General features: G+C 47.2%; 1 protein-coding gene across 50 annotated transcripts in view; it reads right to left on the reverse strand.

The window, feature by feature from the left end:
- Positions 1 to 23,170, reverse strand: part of TENM4 (teneurin transmembrane protein 4) — a 2,941,714-nt gene that overhangs the window by 183,246 nt on the left and 2,735,298 nt on the right. For all 50 annotated transcript variants that reach the window (XM_084975397.1, XM_084975391.1, XM_084975384.1 and 47 more), the window contains 3 exons: positions 20,361 to 20,531; positions 13,518 to 13,732; positions 11,694 to 11,904 (listed from right to left, as the gene is read on the reverse strand). In XM_084975397.1, coding sequence (XP_084831523.1) covers positions 11,694 to 11,904; positions 13,518 to 13,732; positions 20,361 to 20,531 — 597 coding nt within the window. The remainder of the gene's footprint in view (positions 1 to 11,693; positions 11,905 to 13,517; positions 13,733 to 20,360; positions 20,532 to 23,170) is intronic.

The raw sequence follows: 23,170 nt of genomic DNA on the forward strand, positions 1-23,170 counted from the left end.
CCCCTGAGGCATATGGAAGTTCCCAGGCTAGGGATCAAATCGTAGCTGCAGCTGCCGGCCTACACCACAGCCACGGCAACAGTGGATCTGAGCCACATCTGTGAACTATTCTGGAGCTTGTGGCAACGCCAGATCCTTGAGCCACTGAGTGAGGCCAGGGTCAAACCTGCGTCCTCACAGATGTTATGCTGGGTTCTTCACCTGCTGAGCCACAAGGGGAACGCCGCCAACAACATTTACTGACCAAGCCTTTTCTTCTCCGTTACTCTGCAATTCTTCCCTTTGCAAATATTAAAATTTTACAGGTAACCATTACGACTTCGAGGCAATTTTATTTCACGGATCTGCTTGACCCCCATTCTCTTTTATTAGAGATTTAGGGCATGTTTATCTCTCTGAAGATGAGCAGCCTTTCGTTATTCTTGTCGGCATTTCTTTTGTGCTCTCATCTGTTTATTATTCCAGATGAGGTCTTAAACCATTTGAATCAAATCTGTCCGATTCCCTTTAGGATTCTGTTTGGCATTCCCTGAAACCTATAAATTAACATATCTAGAAGAGTTTGCTTCCTCATCTGGGAACATGTTCTATTTCCTAATTACTCACGTCCCGTTTTACAGCTCTCAAAAAGATTTCAGTTTTTGTCACACAGGTCACATATAGTTCTCACTATGACGATATTTTAATTTTTATTGATTTTTTGGATGGAGACACTTTTCATGATATTTCATAGCTGGTTATTGTAAGTATATGGGAAATCTGTTGACTTGTGAAAAGGCTAGTGTTTACCCCCGCTATAAGTTCTGAATTCTTATTCAGTAAAATGGTTTTGCAATTAATGTTTTTGTAGGAATGCAAACACATTCTTCACGAATAATAATCTCTCTCCCTGCCTCTTGTTTCTGTTTCATGCCTGATGTCAGAGCTTCTAAGACGTTGCTAACTAGTAGAGCCACCCTTATTTATTAGTGGTTTTAAAGGGAATTTGTCTAACAGTTAACCAGGAAGCATTAGCTTTTGACTGAAAATTGCTGTTCTTTATGCTATGAAGTATCTTTTTTTGTCTTTTGTTTTCAATACCGTTATGACCTAGTATTGTGATCAAAGGTCTTTTTATCACTTACTGACAGCAGAGACAAGCCTCCACACAGTGCACTCAAAAGATGCTGCAAACTTGCAAAACTTGCGAATCAGACATGCGTGGATTTGAATCCTAGCTCTGATTCTGCGTGACTTTGATTGCAATCCCTGCCTCCTCTGGATAATGAGGATAATGACTCTGATGGTGCAAGCTGGTTTTGAGAATTAAAATGAGTTAATATGGATAAATTGGGCTTAAGGAAGTGCTTGGCACCTATGAGAATCTCAACAGATTGCACATTCCTCCTCAGTCATCTAAAAGAAAGAGATAATAGCGGCACAAACAATTTCCCAAATGAAAGCTTTCCAAGGAATAGCTGGAAAGTATAGTTGAGAAATCTCAAATTATATTTGCAAAAAATACCACCCTAGTCTTCCCGCTTTAGTCTTCCTGCTTTCCCCCCTTTTCCAAAATAGAGCGTCCACCCTTCGCACGTGCATGGATTCTTTGGCCTCTGACACAAATGAAAAAAAAAAAAAATCAGGCTGACACGTAATATGAACCAGGAATGAAACAAACGGTGCTTCTATTAGCCCCAAACATGAGCGCTGCTCAGATAAAGGCATGAACAAGCAGCTATGCAAACCGAAACCAGATGTGCAGAGGTTTCTGGCTTACACTTTTTTATAGCCCTTCATATAACACTCATAGTCCTGTCATTTCAACAGAAGGTCCTCTGCTCTGTTTAAGCAGCAAGACACCCTCTCAAACCTGTTAGATTTGCAATCCCTAAACCTGTGCTTGATTGTGAAGAAAAAGGAGCTCCTTCCCTTGGTAGAGGTCCTTTGGTATAAACTCTTTGGCCCGGACTAGCTCTAAGGAGTAACAAAGCACATACCCCGAGGCATCCTCACAGCAGAGCCTTGAGGCGGTTACCCGTTGCCACGGGAGACGGGAACTGAGGAATGTGGGTACCGGTGTGGAAGGGGCCCAGGGAAAGCGGAGAAAAGCCGGTGTGGAAAAAGCATAGATGCTGGAGTCAGACTGACCTAGATTCAAATCCTGGCTCTGCCCTGCCTCTTTGTGTGACTGTGAGCAAGTTTGTTAGTTTCTTGAGCCTCATTTCATCATCTAGCTAAAGAAAATAATTTCTCCTGCTTCTCTGGGACTATCATAAAATGAAAGTTAGATAATACATGTATAACATTAAGCTCACTCCCGGGACCCTGTAAGCATGGAAAATAATTCGTGACTGTTATTGCCAATAACAATAACAAACCCGTACAGAACACCCATCCTGTGCCTGGCCTTGTTCTCAGTATTTAACAAATATTAATTCAGTCGATCCTCATAATTACCCCCACGAAGTGGGTACTAAATTAGTACCATTTTTCAGATAAGGAAACTGAGGCTGGCTTGTCTATCTTGCCCAAGGTCACCCTGCTAATAAGTGGCAGAGAGTGGATGCAAACCAGGCCGTCTAGATTCACGACCACTGTCTAGCCACTAAGCCATATTCCCCCTTCTCTCCTGCTACATGACCTAATATAACTGATTCACTTCCGTGCTGCTTTGAGGCTGTCTCTACATGGAAGGGAACACACACAGTTTGGCCATCCAGCGCTTAGCCGGCAAGGCGATCCACTGCTAGAAAGCACTTCGGACCCAGAGCTGAGCACTGACCCTAACCTGTGGTCCACTCTGTTTCACCTTCAAATGGCACTTCATCGTTGCACGTCTTCGCCGCCCTCTCCCGCCCCCAAAGGACAGGGTGTCTCGCCTCCTTCTCAAGGACGAGCCCGTCTGCATCTGGCCTCCATCCTGAGCCTCCACCCCCTTTCATGAATCATCTCCCCTCTCTGGGGCCTCCCATCTTCTCCCCTGGCTCCCTGCCTGCAGCCGACAACATGTTCAAGGCTCCCCCCACCTTATGTAAACCTTCCCCCCCAACCTGCCTCCTCCTCAGGTTACTCCCATCGTCTCCTTCCCTGCTCGGGTCTAGAAGGAACTACTCTGCACCCCCTGCTCACTCCTGAACTCGGGGTGACCCTGCTTCCACATGCAACAGGGGGCAGAAAGGCTCCCACGGAGGTCAATGACCAGCCAATGACCAATTCCAGCAGCTTCTTTGTGATCAGCTCCCTAACTTCTGAGGCGGATCTCTGTGTCCCTCTGCCCCAACTCACCCTCTGAATGTTGGGGTTCCATCCTGGACTCCCTGCATCTCAGGGCTCTGACACCTGGTGGCCTCCTGTCTCCAGGTTAGGGCTATCCCAAAGTCAATGCCCATTTATCCAGCTGCCTGTTGGTAACCGCCAACAGCTAACAGCCACTTGGAAATTCTACGAGCAGCTCAAAATGAACATGAACTGTCCGTCTCTCTACTTCCTTCCCCCAACAAACCCACTTCCCTCCTTATTTCCTGATTTAATTAATGATGTCACTATGCAGCCATTCTCTAAGGTTGACACTTCCTGCTTCTCCCTTCCAGCTAAGAAAATATCTATAATATCCTTGAATGCATCCCTTCCTTTACATAAAACAGTGGCCTTTGCCCCAATCCAGACTCTCTGTTCTCATCTAACCATACCTGTTACCAGTACTTTAGTCTGAGGAATTAACCCATTTGCACAGACCACTGCCAGAGATATAGCCAAGACCCAAAGCAAGCTGTATCTTTGCTTATAAACTGCCCTGTGCTCCCCAGCGCCTTCAAAACCAGACTTCTTAGCTGGTCTCCAAAGCCCTTGCTAGCCTGGCCCTAACTGCATTTTCTAGGCTCTCTTTGCACCATCCTGTTCATGCCCTCTACCCACTCCCCAGTGGACACACCAGGCACCGTGACACACAGGCATGGCTGGGAAAGAACATCAGTGTGGGTACTAGGGTCTGGGAGACCTGGATTCAAATCCCAGCTCCTTCCCTGACTGGGTACGAAATTTCTGCCAAGTCATTTAAACGCTCCGAGCTCCACTTTCCTTTGGAGGAAAAAAGCACCTACTTTGTAGGCCTGTTGTAAAAGGCCTGAAACCGTTTACATAAAAGATCCAGGGTAATACTTGAGATACCACACACTGAATAAACACTAGCTGTTAATATTAACAGTATTAATTTTGCCAAGTGGCTTTAGAGAGGCAGGGAGGAGTTGGTAAAGACTGACAAAATCTGAAACTACAATGGGACATTTGAAAAGTTCCCTATTTAGTAAGATCAAACTTACAAGAAAAAAACAATGCCTAAGTATCCTGGAACGTGCATTTCCTTTTTGAGCCGCCGCAGTACTGGCACAGAAAGGCTGCAGACTTGAACCAGTTTCAGAGTTGCTCTGCCCCCTGAATCCTCAGACTTCCCTACAGCTCTGAGTGTCCATGTAACACAGCTCTGCCAAAGAAATGAAAGCTGAGAGTTTTAGGGGAAAAAAATGGCTTCCCTACTTCCTTCCCCTTTCTTCTTTTTTCCTGCATGACATGTGGATGTGAGCTCTGGAGCTGCAGCAGCTATTTTAGGGTCATGAGGTGCAAGTATGAAAACAACAGCCAGAGCTGAGGATGGCAGAACACAAGGGCAGAATGAGGCTGGTCCCTGATGCCCTGCTGGACTGCTGCATTGGTCCTAGCAGGACATGCCCTAGACTGAGAGTGTGCAGGAGAACATGAAAATCCCACTTAAATGCTGCTCTAGCAGAGATCTTGTTATCTGTGCTCTAAACTCATTTCCGACTATTTCCACAGAGAGACAAGCTCTGTTGCTAGGACCTACTGTGTCCTTGAGCTACCTTTGCTTCTTCCCTGCTCTTGAGGTCCCAGACCCCAGAGAATTTACAAGATAGATGGCAAGGGCAGTGGAAGGGGTGGCAAGGGGGCAGTGGGAACCCTGCCCTGTTGTCTTCAGTGAGGAGGGACAGCTGCTGGGCAGGCTGGTCTGTAGTCTGCAGGTGAAGCACTCTGATTATTCCGAGCTCGCCTGCACCAAAGAGATTTTTGGCCACAGTCTGTCTCCTGTGAGCTGACGTCATTTCTCCCTCTGCCTACAATTTCATCTCACCTACACCAGATTGTTTGCAATAAAATCACTGCTATCAGGGAGAGGTAACTTCACATGACACTTTTTTCCAAAGAGGGGTTTTCGGTAGAAATTCCACAAGTGCTGCCAATGTCATTTCCAGGAAGGTTAATTGATAACCGAGAGACCCTGATCCTTCCTTGCTGTATCTTACGTCAGAGAAAGGGGACATGGGGAGGGGTGGGAGTGGAGCTGAGGAAAAACACAAAATAATTTCTCAATCACTCCTTACTTTCTCTGAAGTAGTGTGGGTTTTTACACAAATGCCAGTATGCAACGTCAGAGATTTTTCTCTCTGGATTCTTCAGCCCCAGAGGCTGATGAACAGGAGTCTTAGCCAAGCAAGAACATTCCTCTATACAGAAATAGCACTAACTACTGGTCTTTGGGAAATCCTTGGAAGACAGATGCTCTCGTGAAAGTATCTATTCATATCTAGGAACAAAGAGGAATGGGTCGCAGGGAGAGCAACTGAACCAGTCCTTCTGTCCTTCCTGGCTCTCCATCCACTCCTCCTTATTTTTCTCAAGAAACCACACAGCTCAGTCCCAGTAACCTCCTCTGGTTACAGACACTAATCAGCTCTTGTTCGGGGGCCCCATGACATAGCCACTCCGGCTCTAGTCATTGTTTCCTGGCTCAAAGCCCGCAAGGGCACCCGATACCTGCAGGAAGAGCTTCTCCCTCAGGGTGGCGCTCAAGGTGCTGCCTGATAACTCCCTTCTCCCCTTCAGGGCATCCTTACTCTGGTCAGACGGCAACTGCTGGTTCCTTAGAGCCAGCTCTTAATTTTCTGCCTACCTCCCTTTTGCCCATGCTGTTCCTGCCGCCTGGAACAGTGTCTTCAACAACAAGCTCCTCCCTAAATGTGAAAAGTCTACCCCTCCTTCGAGGTTCCCCCATGTGTCACTTTATCCAGGGGCCCCTCCCTGACCCAGGGGGTTGGGCCTGCCCTTGCCTTCCTCCACCAACACGGCACTCGAGGAGGGACTTTTCTTTCTCTTTTTTCTTGGATTGGAGGCACTTGCTATGGAAATGCGTCATCAAGACCCTGGGCTACTTTTGCCAGAAACTGCATCATGCCTTCTCTGTATCTCTGCCTTGGGAAAGAGCAGGAATGCAATAATTATTGGAGGAAGGAAGGAAAGAAAGAAGGAAAGAAGGGAGGGAGGGGAAGAAGGGAAGGAGGAGGAAGGGAAGGAGTCGACAGAACAGGTCGACTTTCAGCAGCTGCCTGGGCTTGAGCAAAAGGACTGTCCTCTTTGATTAGCACAGATGTCCTCAGACCAGGAAGACCAGGGCACGTTTCTCATACAATTACCAGGGTCTGTGTTTTCCAACAATGCCTCTCGCTTCTTTTCTCTGGGTTTCTAAATCCAGTGTGGGGCACCTCTGTTATTTCCCAGCTTTGTTCAAATTCCCACATCAGGGCGATCTGTCCTTTACGCCTTAGCATCAACCAAAATTAAAAGATAAGACGCTATCTGGAGACCCAAAACACTGCACTATTGACTTGTCAGGTCCTGCGGTTGCAAGCGGTGCATATTATTATTATTATTATTATCTGTATTTTTAGGGCTGCACCTGCAGCATATGGGGTCGCATCGGAGCTGCAGCTGCCGGCCTATGCTACAGCCACAGCAACGTGGGATCCAAGCCAAGGCTGTGACCCACATCACAGCTCACAGCAATGCCAGATCCCCAACGCACTGAGCAAGGCCAGGGATTGAACCCACATCCTCATGGATACTAGTCAAGTTCTTAACTTGCTGAGCTACAATGGGAACTCCCAAAATATTTTTATTTTTAAAGTTGTGAATGCTGTGAGATTTTTTTTTTTCATGGTCTTTTTAACGACGTCTCATGAAAACTTCCTGAGTTGATTTAAGATGCTTACTTATACTGGAGGCAAATTATTTAATAAAGGGGATATTATGTCCTATATAATAAAAATAGAAACAAAATATTTAATAGTAAGACACAGTGGACAGACATTGGGATTTGAAGACTATGTTTCTTTCATTTTTTTCTTTTTTTCTTTTTAGGGACACGCCTGTAGCATATGGAAGTACCCAGGCTAGGGGTCCAATCAGGGCTGCAGCTGAAAGCCTACGCCGCAGCCACAGGAACACAGAGTCTGAGCTACATCAGCAACCTATGCACAGCTTGCAGCAACGCCCGATCCTTAACCCATTGAATGAGGCCTTGGATCGAACGTGCATCCTCACTGACACTATGTTTGGTTCTTAACCCGCTGAGCCACAAAGAAACTCCTGAAGACGCAGTTTCCATCCCAGCACTGCCCTTACTAACTGGGTGACTTTGGGCAAGTCAACTAAATTCTCTGGGTCTTAATTTCTTCATCTGTAGAGTTGAGAGGAAAATAGCATCGTCTAAGGTTTTTGTGATGTTCTTTCTTACCTATAGAAAAGAGCTAAGCGTGGTCCCTAAAACCCAGGAGGCACATTCCTTCTACTGAAAAATGATTAGGTGGAAAACAAACGTAATTGTAACATCCAAAGAAGGGGGCTTGAGCTTGGAAAAGAAGCAGATGGCTAAAGAAGGACGATCATGAGCTGGGCAGTCAGACAGACACGAATTCAAGTCTTAGTTCTTCCCTTAACATCCCCGAACCTCAACTTCCCCACCGACAACAGGGGTGATGAAAAAAATGAAAACGATCACCTCGTGGAGCTGCTGCCAGGCTTAGAGGAGGTACTTGAGGCCCCGGGGAAGTGACAATGGTGAAGTGTATTTTAGCTGCTGGCACACATCTTCCTACTGCATCCACTACTCGGGGTCAGCAAGGTTATCTACCCCCAAGTGGAGCCCGAAAAGAAATGACATTACCTTCAAATTCTCCGTCTCCACGTGCGGGGGGAAAGGTACTCTTTCTGCAAAGAGCTGCCGCGTTTTATTGTGCTTGGTTTCAGTGGTTTGTGTGCACACGCTGTGTGTGTGCCTTGCTGTGTGTGTGTGTGTATGAGAGAAAGAGAAAGAGAAAATGCATCCTGTTAAGAGGGAGCAATGTCAGCAGCGAGTCTCCATGTGTATATATTTGTGTAGCCAGTTTGTAAAGTGCTTTTAGATATTTTTCAAGGCCCAAGATACACTTATTGAATTTAAAATCATCAGCTGGATTGCATTAAATGGAGGGAAAAGCAAAAACGCACACAATATAGCCATTTGTTAAATTAAACACAATTATTTCTCCCGTGACTTAATTACACACAGACATAAATACTCTGGATCCTCACATCTCAGATAGTCTGGCTCTGCGTTTGGACGTGGAACCAAGGGAGGGGCGTGTTCCAACGTGTGTCTTAGGCAAGCCCGAGAGCTACCAGGGTACACTGGGACCATCGTGACTTCACTAAAACAAGACCTAAACTTTTAATTAACCTGCCAAGACAAATTACAACTCCTAGCTCACAGGCAATGACCACGGACAGCTGAGACTCAAAGCCAGGGTCTCTTGGGGAGAGAGGGATTAATAGCAATGTCAGAGTCAGTCTGTTTTTGTATTAAGGGGGAAACGAAAAGGTATTCATTAAACAATCACTGCAGCTTGAAGGAAGACAGACAAGTCAGCGAGAGAAAGGCGAACGGGGGAAGGGGCGGGCGAGAACACGAGCCACTTGCCTGGGTCGAAGCCTGGGCTGGCTCTTTGCATGCACTCCCTTCAATCTTCAGTGTGGGCGCCAAGCACCATTACTGTTCCATCTTCCAGACAAGACAGAGGAGGCTCAGAGAGGTGACGTGACTGTGGTCGCGGGGTTAATGTGGGACAGTGGTGGGGGGCGGGGGAAGGAATGGAAAGCAGTGCCTAGAAGGCAGTGCCTAGAAAGGAGACCGACCACCAGAACTGGGACCACCTTGGCTCTTCATCAGGCTTACATTGAAAAGGCCCAGGAATGTGTGTTTGAGACTCACTTCCCAGGGGATCCCTTTGTATAACCGTATTTGAGGCCCTTTCCATAAGATACTATGACCTCTTGTGCCTCTAAAGGGTGGGCCACAGGTAAGAGCAGCCGGTCACCGAGTGTAGAAGCGAGACCGACCGACGTAGCACCTGCATTGTACCCAGAAGCCAGGTGGTTCCCACAACTCAGGGCAGCACGGGGCAGCCTATCCGCTCTGAAAGACACTGTAGGGTTAAGGAAGGTGAAGCAAGATTTCATCACTTAGGAGAGAACAGGAGAACCGGAGGGAAAGCCAGACCCTCTCCCTAATTACGACAAAACAGGTCAGCAAGTGCTGACAAGCCAAGAGTTGGCAGGGATGCCTAACCGTACCTATGTTTTCCTTCTCTGAGTGGCACATCCTAATTAAACGTAGCTTTCTTTGGGGGTTTGTATGAATATCCTTTCATATTTGTGCTCAGTTATTAAAAACGCAGAATTCTGATGGTTGGAGATCTGAGTTCTGAGCAAGCACGATCCTCTGCCTTGAGGGAAGCAAACCTAAGAGAAATTAGGCTGTGAGACCATGACTCTGCTCACTCCGCGATGACTAACGACTTGATAATCATGTCCCTGAGCAGAAGCCACCATGTCCAGAGAGCAAAAAGAAACAGAGCCTGGAGCCTGGCAGACCTGCCAAGTGTCAGCCTAATTGCTGGTGAGGACCAGGGCTGGCCCCTCCCACGGCACGGAAGGAGGCTGTACCCACCACCTCCAGGTCACTCGCAACCATCGAGCTGTAGCCTCGCATGCCAGGTTCTCCAAGAACCAAGAGCCGGAGTTCCCGTCATGGCGCAGTGGTTAATGAATCCGACCGGGAACCATGAGGTTGCGGGTTTGATCCCTGCCCTTGCTCAGTGGGTTCAGGATCCAGCGTTGCCGTGAGCTGTGGTGTAGGTCCCAGACGCGGCTCAGAACTGGCATTGCTGTGGCTGTGGTGTGGGCCAATTTGCAACAGCTCTGATTAGACCCCTAGCCTGGGAACCTCCATCCATATGCCGTGGGTGTGGCCCTAAAAAGATGTGCAGGGATAAGACACAAATGAGTGGGAGAGATTCAGACGTGAGCATACTTTCCGCTCCACCTCAAAAGAATACGTTAGGGGAGGAAACCAACTGCACCACAGCTGCCCAGACGTTGCAGTAAACAGTCCTGCCAACAGGGGCCTGAGCAGAAGAAAGGCCAGGCCCGCACGCATTCTCCTATTGCCCAAGTGACACTGTAGTCAGGGCTGGGCTGAGTGCGGGGGGTGAGGGGGTGCCAAGCAGCTTATCTCCAAGTTTCTGCTCTCTGGTACTAGGGGACCCACAAGCGTCTAGAATAGCCACTTCCAAAACAAGGACGGCACACAATGCTGTTTCCTAAACCAGAGATGATGCAGCCTGCTGGCCCCACCCCCTCACTTTGCCAAGAGGGTAGAATTAGAATGTCCAGCCTGCAGTCAGAGCAGAACCTTATAAATAAATTATGCACCGTCTTTAATAGGAAAGTATTCTGTGCCTCGATGCTAAGGGTACAATTGCCAATAAGAGGCAAATGGCCTGAAAATGACGTCTGCTCTTTAGAAGGAAGAACCAAAGTCTTGCGAGAGGTTTAGGGATGAAGGATCAGATGTGAAGATTTTTTTTTTCAATTCTACTTTTCATGTCAGAGAGACTCCCAGCCAAGGACCGAGACTGAGTTTTGAGATGAACTCCAACTTTTCATGTCGCAGAATCCATTCCCAAGCATTCTGGTTAGTGGAGTCCTGTCTTTCTGGAAGTTTTATCTTCCTGTAGAGGTATTTTATCTCCAGGTTATATCACTGTGCTTCTGATATAAACTCAGACAAAATGTTTTCTGACCTGAGCCACTGAGACCACGGCACCCTACAGCAGACTCTGGAACTGAACGGGAGACACACGAAGGTGCCGAGCGCTCATTTAAAACATTGGGGCTCACCATCCACCAGAGCTCAGGACACTTCTGTTCCCCACAAAGCCCCAATCTGCCTGATCGCAGGGTTCATCCAGCCCTTTGTACCGTGATTCCCACTCTCTCTCCAAGCCTTTATCTGCTTTTCTCGTTGGCCGGGGGTTGTTGGCTCCAGAAGCACACCAGACAATCAAACAAAAGCACACATTAAAAAACCAAAAACCCAAATAACAAATCAGGGAGATTATAAAGACAAATATAGGGTCACAGAGAAGTGACAAGAAAAGAGATAGAGATGTTGCCTCCATGAGGCGGGTTATCCAGGGTGCCTGTCTCCTTGTCAGTTTCACCCCCTTGGTGTTGAAACGTGGCAGCTGGTCCACACACTAGCGCACAGGGAACACAGGAAGGCAGCGGGGGCAATGGTGTTGGGCTCAGGTGCCAGCCCAGAGTGGCCTTCCAGCTCCTCCCATCACCCTCTCCCCGTTTCCCCACATCTCATTCCAGGCCTGTCCAGCAAGCCCTGTCAGGATGGCTCGTGCTGGACTCCAGGTGGCAGCTGCAGCTCTGGGCAAGACCCATCCCCTCGTCAGCTTCAACCTCCAGGACCCCTACGTGTCCTCTCCCCGAAGAGACAGCGTCCCCCAAACCCCGGAGGCGTGGAGCTTCCTTACCGATGGCGGTGGTGAAAAAGGAAACCACTTCGGACTCCTTCCCGTCATTGTAAAAAGCCAGGTGCCAGATTCCTGAGTCCAAGTACTGGATGAAGCCAGTCTCATGGCTTGAGGCGGGGACAGCTCCCCGAGATTGGCGCTGGGGTCCCTCCAGGCTCCGTGCCTCCTGGGTCAAGAGCCTCCTTCCATCCAGCAGCTCCACAAAGTCAAACTAAAGTACAAAGAGAACAGAGTTAGCAGTGCATCTGCTTCACCAAGATGCTGCATTCTTCAGGCTTCTCCCCGGGAGGATACGGGGAAAACCCAACCTGAAAGGGGCAAAAGAGGCAAGAGCCACGGGGAGGTTGGACCAACCAGCTCCAGCTCCCGCCCAGACCCTGTTTTCCCACAGTAAAGTCTCCCGGTTCTCCTGCAAGTGGAGCATAATTAGTGGACTCTTTTTAAGTCCTATTTTATTATAATTTGGGGCATGCGTGGTGAATCTTTGGCGCAGTCTGCATCCAGAAAACCTTGCTTCTCCTGGGGGGTGGTCACACAATCAGAAACCCAGCCTTAAAGACTCTTGGAACTTCAGCTCCATGCAGGTGGGAATCCTGGAGCTCTAGGGTTGGGACTGGAGCACAGGACGTGTCTTAAATGTCAGTCAAGCACTGGTGACGTTTGTTTTACATTCATCTTCCTTTGGTCAATGGCCCATTCTCAACAATCCAGTTTTCGGGAGCAGTTTTAGGGGAACTAAACTGGGGCTTAGCTCAAAATCCTATGAATAATGACGTGCGGTCTCAAACGCAATTGACAATTAATGGATCCAAGCCTGCAGGGGTGAGAGACTGGAGAGAAGCCAGTCACATTAAGCTCACAACAGGCAGGTGGTGACGTTCTACCGGCCTACCCACGGGCAAGCAAAGCGAACCATTATCTCCCTGTCTGTCTTTTAGAAAAACAAAACAGACGTTTATTCTGTCTCATGTGAAAATCTCCGGGGACATGAAATCCAGGACCAGCACCACAGCTCTACAGAGAAATCAGGGGCCCAGGCTCTCTCAACTTTTCTGCAACTCCATCCTTAGCAAATGCACTGATCCAGCTTTTTCCTAAAAATTAAGTAAACGATGGGGCTGGGAAGACTGCCTTTGGCCAGGGGGCATCTGATGGATGCTTATGACTTACGGTGCTGCAACCCCCAGGGCTGGGAGGCCCTTGTGCAAATCTGTTCTTCACCCATCATGCCTGGGGATGTGTCAGCCACCAGGGCTGAGTTTCTTAGTGTGTGTTTCTGGTGTGTATGTGTCTGGGTAAGTGGGAAAACCTGCAGGAGGAAGGGATGCAGGCGATGAGCCTGGTCCTCCGAGCCAGGTCCTGCACGAGCTGCTTCCAGATGGGAATCTCCATCTTTCACAAAAGCACTGACACGGGGGTCTCATTTGTCACCATCAGCTGCATCAGGAAACTCGCTCCGAGAGGGTGATGAGAGGATTCAAACCCAGGGCTTGCATCCTCTTGTTGACTCCAAAGGGCTTGCTTTTTTCTCTGGATGACATTTCCTGAATAACTAAACTTAGGAGAGACTAGGGTACTAGTGGGAAGGCTGTTGAGAGAATTCCTAAAATTCCTTCCTGTTAAAGAGCCCCAAGGATACAACCCCACTGATCGGAAAGGGAGGGTCTAAGAAAGGGCAAAGGATGGATGGGCTACCACACACAGGACGTTCCCTACAAGCTCGAGGATCCAGGTGTGGGCACGAGGCTTCTTGCCTTCGAGTGAAGATTTGAGGTGGGCGCCCCTGGGGACGGGCAGGGTACGAACGTGTGGGGTTCTGGTTACCTGTGTGTGCGAAGGAGGAAGGCCTTTTCTGCCATAAATGCCAACCAGAGCCGCCTTCCCCAGAGACACATTGAACTTCAGATGCACAGGGTGGTCTATGAAGACCTGGGATCTCCAGAAAGTGCCGGGAGGGATCTTCTGGGAAGCCCGTCGCCCCACATCGATTTCTCCAGAGTCTATAAAACTGTCCTCTGGAAAGAAACCACTGGGCTTTCCTACCAAGACATGGGGGAAGGGAAGACAAAACATCATCATTAGCACAAGGGAAACGAGGGATCAGAGCATCTGAAGGAGCCGGGCTCCGCTTTGCCTCCGACCCCTCTCTGCTCGCTGCTGCCAGCCCCACTCCCTGCCTCTGGACTGCCCCGGGGAGGAGGAAGAATGCCCAGACCTTTTTTCTCCAGTGATGCTCAAATTGTTCTGCTAAAAATACGCATCCTTCCAAAGGAGAATGGGTTCTCCCCAAGGACCATCTGTTTACTGCATAATTCTACAGCTTGTTAAGATATATTTTGATCCTAAAAATAATCACTTGCAGCCACATGAGAATAACTGTGTGTGTGTGTCTAAAAGCATGCACGCTAAAATAGAAAAGACAGAGGGAACGGGCGGTTGTTCCTAACGTCCCATCTCAGACTGGTTCCCCCAGTGGCGGGAAGCAGGACCCGAGTGGAGGACGGTATTTTGCAAGCTCACTAGGTCATGTATAAATGGAAGTCGAATTCTGAGGCTCGGACGTGTGGATGAGGGTTTGTGTTGAGAGCAGGAGCAAGGCTGGGGAACATGAGGAAGAGGGGACAACTGCACAAAGAAAACATTTCTGGAAAATGCTTCTTTGTCTGGGATGGAGGGCTCTGAATACCCTTCTTGCCCTAAAGTGGGTCAAGCTGAGGGCTCTGCAATATCCATCTTATGGGTCAAGGGGAGGGACTTATTCAAGTTCAGCTGCAAAGATTATGACATACTTGGAAATTCAACCTAGCCCACGATCCCGCAGGTTGCTGGAGGTTGAGGGCAGCCAGGAATAAGGTCTCTTGTCCAATTCTGTCATCAATCAGGAGAGTGACAGCTTTCCAGGGGGCACCCCAAGTGGCAGGAAGGAAGGCTGCTTATCAAACTTCCTCTACTTGGTAATTAAACACACTCACATGTGAAAAATATAAACACTAACTTCCTGCCAGACGTCAGCCTTCTGAGGGGGTGGGGGTGGGGGCAGGCAGGAGGGGAGGACAGGGACACGCAACGACCACCCTGGGGACGCTGACAAGCCAAGATCAAGCCAACAGACTCCATCCTATTTGTCATCAGAAAACACCCGCCGGGTAGCCCAGTTCAGGGTCTGCTGTGTGGTGAGAGATGTTGGAAGAGACACTTCAGAGGCTGAGAGAGAACCCATTTGTAAAGAAAACACGTCTGTGGGAACTTTTTATAAAAAAGCATTTGGGGAGTAAGAAATTAAAATGTCTTTTTTTCCCCCTAGCTTTGTAAGATTCCTTACAAAGCACATTTGATGCTGGAATGGAGCTTGGCAGGGCATTGTTGTAGTCATAAAATATTTTACTGTTTGAAATAATAAAATTCAATTTAAATGTTAAACTTCTCCATATGTTATCATTCCCTTATAAACTCCTAAAATCAGGTTTTGAGCTTCGAACCGTTCAACGTTATTTTAATTAAAAATATGCCAACAAAAAAAGTTAAAATGCATGCTCTCCATAAAAGTACCACTAGCATTCTGGCATTAGCATGGGAAAGAGCTTGCATTTTAATTCCTTTATGGAAGGCATGTATGTACCCCAGACTTTTACCTTAAAAATGCAGACACACACAAACCACGGGCACTGTGGTTCAAAGTTCAAAGACAGAAGCCAAATTCATAAAGCATTAAGATGGCGGAGAATTGCTTTCACATTCTCCCTTATCTGATTTTTGGGTTCCCAACACCACAACCCTTTTATAGTCCGCGTAGAAAATAGTGTACCCTTTAGCTTGTAGTTCTGCTAGGGAAGCAGAACGAGGAGGGAGCAGGAAACGAGTACAGGATGAGTTCTGAGCTTTTCACCCCTAGAAATTGCACAGAAATAAGCCCAAGACTCCAAATTCCAAGGACTCATTTCCTTTGTGAGTAGGTGGGAGTCAGAGCTGATGGGATTTGGGGATTGTCTGCATTCAAATAATTCCTATGTCTGAGAATAAATCATGAAAACGTCTCCCACATGTTGGCATGTGGCGAGAGAATGCTGCACAGGTCATTTCCCTTTCCGTGAGCCTGTTTTTAGGAGACAATTATTGTATCAGCTACATTCTGTAGCTGCACAGGTCAGGGGCCAGGCCCAGAGACTCTCCAGAGGCCTGCAGGCCCCAGAGGCATAAGGAAGACGAAATGCACAACGTGAGAGGTGTGCGCTAAGTTGTATTTGGTACAAAATGAGGACTGTGGCCCAGGAGGCAGAATTTCAGAGAGCTCTGAGGAACTGCTCCAAAGAGGTTTGGGGAAGGTCAGTGGAGGTTTTGGTGAAGCGGGAGGCACATGCAAGTAAGAGCACGTGTTGCAGAAAGGTGCTGCTAGTCACGAGGAGCAGGCGTCGCCAGGAAGGATTTGAATGCTTTTCTAGATACGAGGAGATGCAAGAAATTGCATCGTCTCCTGACCATACCCAACCATCTGAAGACCTGTCCTGCCCGTCTTCCCAGAGCCCAGAGTGCCCCACTCCTCATCTCCACCCCCAGCTCTTTCAGGGCTGTTGAGGGTCAGCAGCTGCAGCAGCTCAAGATTCAATCCTTGTAGAGGCAGATGGCCAGGGCCCATCTCCAGCTCCTGGCTCTTAGCTGAGAGGAACGGCAAATAGGACTATTTTCTTCTAGCTCTTCTAGTATTTCACCAAAGCTGGTCGGAAAAAAAAAATCTTTGGTGTATATACAATGATATAAAAAATAGTCAATTCTGGTCTAGAGCACACCCCCTACCAGGACCTGGACTTTCTTGGGGTCTGTGATGGTCACACTGGAGCTTAGGTTTATTTCTATTTAATTAATTAATTTTCTTTTTAGGGCCGCACCTGTAGCATATGGAAGTTCTCAGGCTAGGGGTCTAATTGGAACTGTAGCAGACCCCAAAGTTAAAGGGAAACAGTATCTTAAGATATTCATAAGAGGGATACTCTACAATTGATAGGTACCCCAAAGGCTGAACAAACAGCACAAGGAGCTTAACTCCGAATGAGGGACCCCCCAACAGCACGATGAGGTTCCACAGGCACATTCTACTGGTAACAGTTCTTTTCTTTGCAAAGATACATAGATCCAGGCTTCCTATAGCAATGCTGTAGAAATATGCAATCATGTCTATAAAAGAAATTTCTCAACAAATTGCTGAAATGATTGGATAGCTCAGTCAGATAAGGGAGATTTGGAAGAATGAAAATCCCAGGCACTTTCCAAATCATAGTGTTTATTTTCCCAAACTGAGATTTATGGACATAGGTTCTAGGCTCCTAATCAACCAACATTCTCCCCCTCCCTCCACCCTCTTGATTCTTTTCAATGCAATAACTTTCACAAAGACTTCTTTAGTTTCCTTAGCAACTGTTTGAAATTTATTTGGTTATCAAAATAAGCTGTTCCATTTTGGAGAGGCCAGCTGAGCCTGTGTACAGCAATTTGCACGGTTCAAACTGATGGGCAATTTTGATTTCATTGCAGAAAGAAGAAAATGTTATCCCTAGCCCACCAATTAAACCATCAAAAATGCTTGTTTATTCCATGCTTTCTTCCCCCTTCTCCATTAATGCATAACATAAGTTCTTGTGGCTTTCCTTCGAAAAGCTGCTGTATTTGGTTTCCGTCTCATGACAACCCTGAAATGGTTAGAGCCACTTTGAAAATATAGTATAAATTGCAGTTTGATGTTATTCTCAAAGACACAATGAACATTTAAAATACTGGGCTCATTGTATGTTTCATTTGTAGAATTAAAAATATATATACCTTTTAAAATATTCAAAAACATCCCAAACTTTGTGGGCTCTTTGAGGGGAAAAGGTTAATTAGTTTGGATTTCTGAGATTCTAATAACTAATGTGGAATGGCGTGGGGTCTGAATGGATGATGAGAAGAACTAACACTGGTTGAGTGCTTCTTCACAACTAGTCTTTGAAAAGTAGGTGGCACCAATTCTCGTTCCACAGATGAGGAGACTAAGGCCAAAAGGAGAAGGAATTTCATGGGTTAACAGAGCCAATAAACGGCAGGGCCAGGATTCAAACCTTGGGCCCTCCGGCTCCAAGGCCCGTTTAGCCTCTTCCCATCTACCCCATTGCTTCCCCTAACATTACTGAATGGGGCTCTAATCTTAATTCTGGAATCAGCTCTCCTCTCTGGTACCCTCAGAAGGGACAGAAAATAGGCACTCCCATTGGGGTTAAAGACTGTCCCCCTTGAGATGTGTCTAAGGAACTTGATTTTTAACATCACACTTAAAAACATAAACTGAGTAGACCTTGGTTGGACCAAGGCAAAAGAAATTAAGAACCATGTGGTCTCACATAAACCACAGGGGGCTTTGTCTTCGGTTTTGCCAGACGGACGTATTTTTTGTCACAGTAATCGCTTTTGATGCTGACCATTTTCCAGCATTGCATTGCATTTTAGGGCTTTATAAACAGGATTTCCATTTGCATTAGTAATGACAGATAATCCCTTTAAGCAAAAATACTCCAATTAAAGTAAACCAATAAGCTGATGCAATTTCATTTTGTCTCTTATCTGCACCTCCTGCTCCCTGGGAAAAACAAAGCAAAATCTAAACAACCCACTAACTAATTTCATTAGAGTGGGAGATTCTAGATAGATCCAACTCCTGTTTAAAGAATGTTTGATGGAGATCATGAAGAGAAAAATACCTTTTGCTAAATGAGATCCTTGAGGGTTAAACATATCTTCCATCTGCCTTTGCTGACACTGATCTAAAGACAGTCTTTTTTATGTTATGTACCTAAGGCATCTGATACATAAATTGACATGGGACTCATAAGCCAACATGCAGGACCATGGACAGGGCCAACCAGAAAAAAAATTCTCAAAGAACAATCTGGTTAGTCATGTGATGATTCTATTACTAACTTCAAATGCAGACTTCATGAATTAGAATGGACCTTAGAGATAATACAGCTCAATAACCTCCTTTTAAAGAAGAGGAGAGGGAAGCCCACAAAGTCTTTTCAAGGAATTTGCTTAAGGTCATCACAAGTAGCAGCAGTTGGACTTGAACTCAGGGTTCTTCACTCCTATCCCAGAGCCCTTTCCATGGCCCCACTCATGCTCCCTTCGTATGCTATTAAGAAGCCAAGAAAACAGAAGTTATTCCGTGTTTTAAGTCTTAAAATTTTGTAAAGGAGCAGACTGACTCTGCCCCTCAAAATAGCAAGCACAGGTTCTGATTTGGTTCTGAGGAAAGGGCCTCAGTTCCCTTAAAGATGACCATGGTCAAGAGCTGACTGTGGCCTTCAGGACCACTCAGAGGTCATGAATGGCTACTCCAGCCAAGCATGTGCTCCCCTGTTAACCACACTGAGTCCAAGGAGGTAGATCCATGAACGGACAGAGAAGCTCAGAAGTCATGGCCCAGAGTTAACTTAGGAAGGAGGAAAGGAGACGTAAGCAGTGAAGGCTGGAGGCAGCTGAGACCACTTTGCCTAGTGGGGTAACACCAGAGACAGAGTGTGTCACCGGAGAAGGATGGACACACTGTCGAGAATGACAATCAAACTGGCCCACGAGCTCAGACGTGCTTTCCGGTACCAATTTTTGTGGGTCTGCCACTCTTTGGCTGATAGGGAAAGAATCTGTGTTGACAGCATGAAATTCAGACCATGAGTGCACGGAGGTCCCGTTCAAGAATGCCCAGCTACACATGTCACCACCACTTCCATGCTTGGTGGAGAAATAGGTGTTTTCGTTTCACAATGGGATTTCCTATCCATGTCTCCTTCAGGGTCTACGAACCCTTGAGGCGAGTCAGGGAGGACAACCCGTGGGGACAGCAAGAGCCTTGGGGTCACACAGACCTGGGCTCATGTCCCACATTCCATCATCTACTGGCGACGTGACTCTGGCCACGTCACTCAATCAGTGTGATCCTTAGTTTTTACACCTAGAATGCGTGTAAAATTACACCTAGAATGCGTGTAAAATTACACTTACCTCACAGGATCTCTGTGAGGATTAAATGTGAAATGCTCTTGACAGAAAAACAGAAAACAAACAAGCCAAAAAAAAAAAAAAAAAACCCTTTGAAAACAAACATACTGTACAAATACTAGTGGCTATTGGTCTTGTGGATGAGGAAACTGGGGCTCCGGAAAATTATGTGACTTGTTCAAGGTCCCATGATTGGAAACTGCCAGAACAGGTGAACTGGTGCTGTCATTAAACAGCAAAGGTCCCAGGGCATTTCCATCACAGCCCACCCTCTACCCACCTTTCCACACCCCAGGCCAGGAGATGCCCATTCATCCCATGAGCTTGTCCCAGAAGGCTCATCATGATCCCACCAATCAAAGACAGCCACCCAGCAGCGTGAAAGCCCGTGATCCTTCCCTCGAGGCGTGGGATGGGATGCTGCCGAGCACCATGAGCCCTGCCCAAGCCCCGCCATGAGCTCACAGTGACAAGGAACTGCAATGAGGACGCAGGTGGCCTGGCAGCCGGCGTGGAGTGCAGAGGGATGGAGGAAGCATCAGAGCATGGAGCTGTGAGTCAGGCACATGGCGCGCAGAATGGAGGTCTCCTCGGTTCAAAGGCAGACACAGAGGACTCACGACACGGACAACACAGCAACCCTACCTTCTGTGGCTCCTTTGCCTTTCCTGTCAGGGATCTCTAACCCAGTGCCCCCTGAGGGATACAGGGAGACGTCGGTTGGCACAGGCCAACTGCTGGCTGTGTCCTCCGTGATCTCATACATCTGCCCCTCCAGCGGCTGCAGGTGCCAGTTTAGGCCAAACAGGTGCATGGCTGTGGTGAGCAATGAGAAAAGTCATCTGTTTCTGCTGGAGGCGGAAATGGAACTCCCAAGCCATAGGGGAGGGCGGGGTGGGGTGGGGAATGCAGGAATTCAGTTCAGTTTAGTTCATTAAAGAGCCCCTGAAGAGAGCTCTTGCTGCACTGAGCTTTACGTAAGGGACTGGGGCCCAGAGATGATCAAGGCATGGACTCTGCCCTTGAGGGCTTACAGTCTAGTCGAGTGGGGAGAGGGGCAGGGGTGGGGGAATTTCAGGTCTCGGATTTTTGCTTTGGAAGATAAATAACCATCCGGAGGGAAAAACTGCATTGTGTATCACAAACGGTTAATTTCCTTGCTATAACAATACCTCCTACAAATCATAAGCAAGTCCAATAACCCAAGTAGGAAAACAGACCAGGGGATGGGAACGGTTTACAGAATAAGATATGCAACCGGCTCTTGGTCACATGAAAAGACTCTAGACATCCCTCGTAGTAGAAGAAATGTAAGTTGAAATACTATTTTTCACATATGCTTTGGCAGAGATCAAAAATGGTTGAAAATATGCAGTATTGGAAGAGAGCAGGAAATAACTCATACTCTGCTGGCATGAGTCTAAGCTGGTACAAGCCCTGTAGAGGGCAATTTGACAAAAGCTATCAAATTTAAAACACACATACCCTTTACTCTGGAACTCGGAGATTCCAATTCTCCTCCAGGATATGCTCACTCACACACACACACACACTAAATGATATATATAAAAGGTTATTCACTGTAGCATTGTTTGTGATAGCAAAATAGGAGAAACCAATCAATAAGGGGCTAGATAAGTTGTATTTATACACTGTACACAGCCATAAAAAAGGGTGAGGAAGCTCTTTGTTTCTGTTTCTCTGGAAGGAAAATTGAAACATGCAGAACAGTGTATCTGATACATTACCTTCGGGTAAAATAAAAACTCCTGCATATGTAGAGAATATTTCTTAACGGATATGAAAGGCACTGATAATCGTGGCTGTACCCTCTGAAGGAAGGCGATGGTGAGGGTCTGGGATAGGAGCACAATTTGCTGCTCTGTGCGTATCTGTCATACATTTTCATTTTGTGCAACTTTGTGATTTTGTCATGTGCATTGGCCGTGATCGTACAGTGCTTAGTCTTCTGCATTGTGATTCATGTGCCTGCATTTCTGTTTTAAAAATATTTTTCCAAGGTGATAACTGCTAAATAGCCTTGTGCAACAGTCTAGAAGCGACCATCAGACACCAAAGAATGGACAAGGTTCCCTGCAATACAGAACGCTTGAAAGTCTTGGAAGCGTTTTCCAAAAAGGTCTGCCATCTAGCAGAAAATGTGGCTGCTTAAATCCCACTGAGGATTCAAGACTTGAGCTTATCCATGGTCCATACTTACCTCTTCTGGGACACGTTCCCTGACTGGCCACACACAGAGTTAAGGACCCCAGGTCCCGACTCCCCCAGCATCCTGCATGTAGCATCACTCCTTAGTTCAGCTGATGGACATTTTCTAAAAGCCCACTCTGCACCAGGACCCATGGCTGACGCGGAGGCCCAGAAAGGAGTGAGACACCCCCTGCTATCTCCCAGTCAAGTAAGGAGACGGGCAAGGAACAAAGTCTGTTCAGAAGGACTAGAAGGCCCAGAGGAGAGGGGGCTGACTCACCCAGATGGCCAGAGGAACATGGGAAGGGTCGACAGAGGTCTGAAGGCTCATCGTAATTATGTTTACTGAGGACCAACTGTGCGCCAGGCTGCATTCTGGCTAATTTGCATTCATCACATCTAATCCCACATAGCCCTGCTGGACCCAGTTTACAGATGGGCATGTTTAACTAATGCAGTGCTAGTGAAAATTATGATAATTATCAAACTCTGATTGCTTGAGGGCTTACCACGTGCCAGGCATTGTGCTAAGACCCCTAAATACAAGATGTCCCTTAATTCTCACCAACATCCTAAAAGGTGGTGATCCCATTTTGCCAACAAAGGAACTAAGACACAAAGACCCGAATGAACATTTGGAAGGTGAAATGGCTGAGAAGTGGCAGAGTCTAGATTAGAAGCCCAAAGGTGTAGGCTCTCCCCACTGCTCCACGCTGCCTCCCACCAGCCTTAGCAAGGCAGGTGGGTGTTAAAAAGATATCCACCCATACACATCAAGCAGCCTCCAAGGCGTCTATGTGTCTTTTTAGGTAGCAACATAGGCTTCGGTGAAGCAGCCAGAAAGGTGTGGCCCCAGTTGGCGGAAGGGGTCACCGATGGGGCTTCTTGAGGGGCTGTGTGACTGCCTTCAGGACACCAAAAAAACGGCATAGGGGAGACAGGACCACAGCACATCCTTCTGACTCCTGGTCCAAACACAAGTCACCAAGGAACACACACAAGTCTGGCTAAACCAGGAGCGTGTCTGCTGGTAACAGAAATGCCAGCTTTGCTTCCTCTGCTTCCTCTTTGGTTACCGCGGTGCAGGGGAAAGTGTGCTGGACCAGGGGGCAAGGAAGCGGCTTTCGAATCCTAACTGCCACTTCCTAACTACAGCGGTCTTATCTGGGAAGTGGGGATAAAAGTATTTCAAAGGATTATTGTATCGTATGAGATAACATATGGCACAGTGCTTTGTAAACTGT

This window comes from Sus scrofa, chromosome 9 (assembly GCF_054392235.1).
Source record: "Sus scrofa isolate SSC_HxYL_T2T_F1_AM1 chromosome 9, Sscrofa_HxYL_maternal_Yorkshire_Landrace_v2.0, whole genome shotgun sequence".
Lineage (NCBI taxonomy): Eukaryota > Metazoa > Chordata > Mammalia > Artiodactyla > Suidae > Sus > Sus scrofa.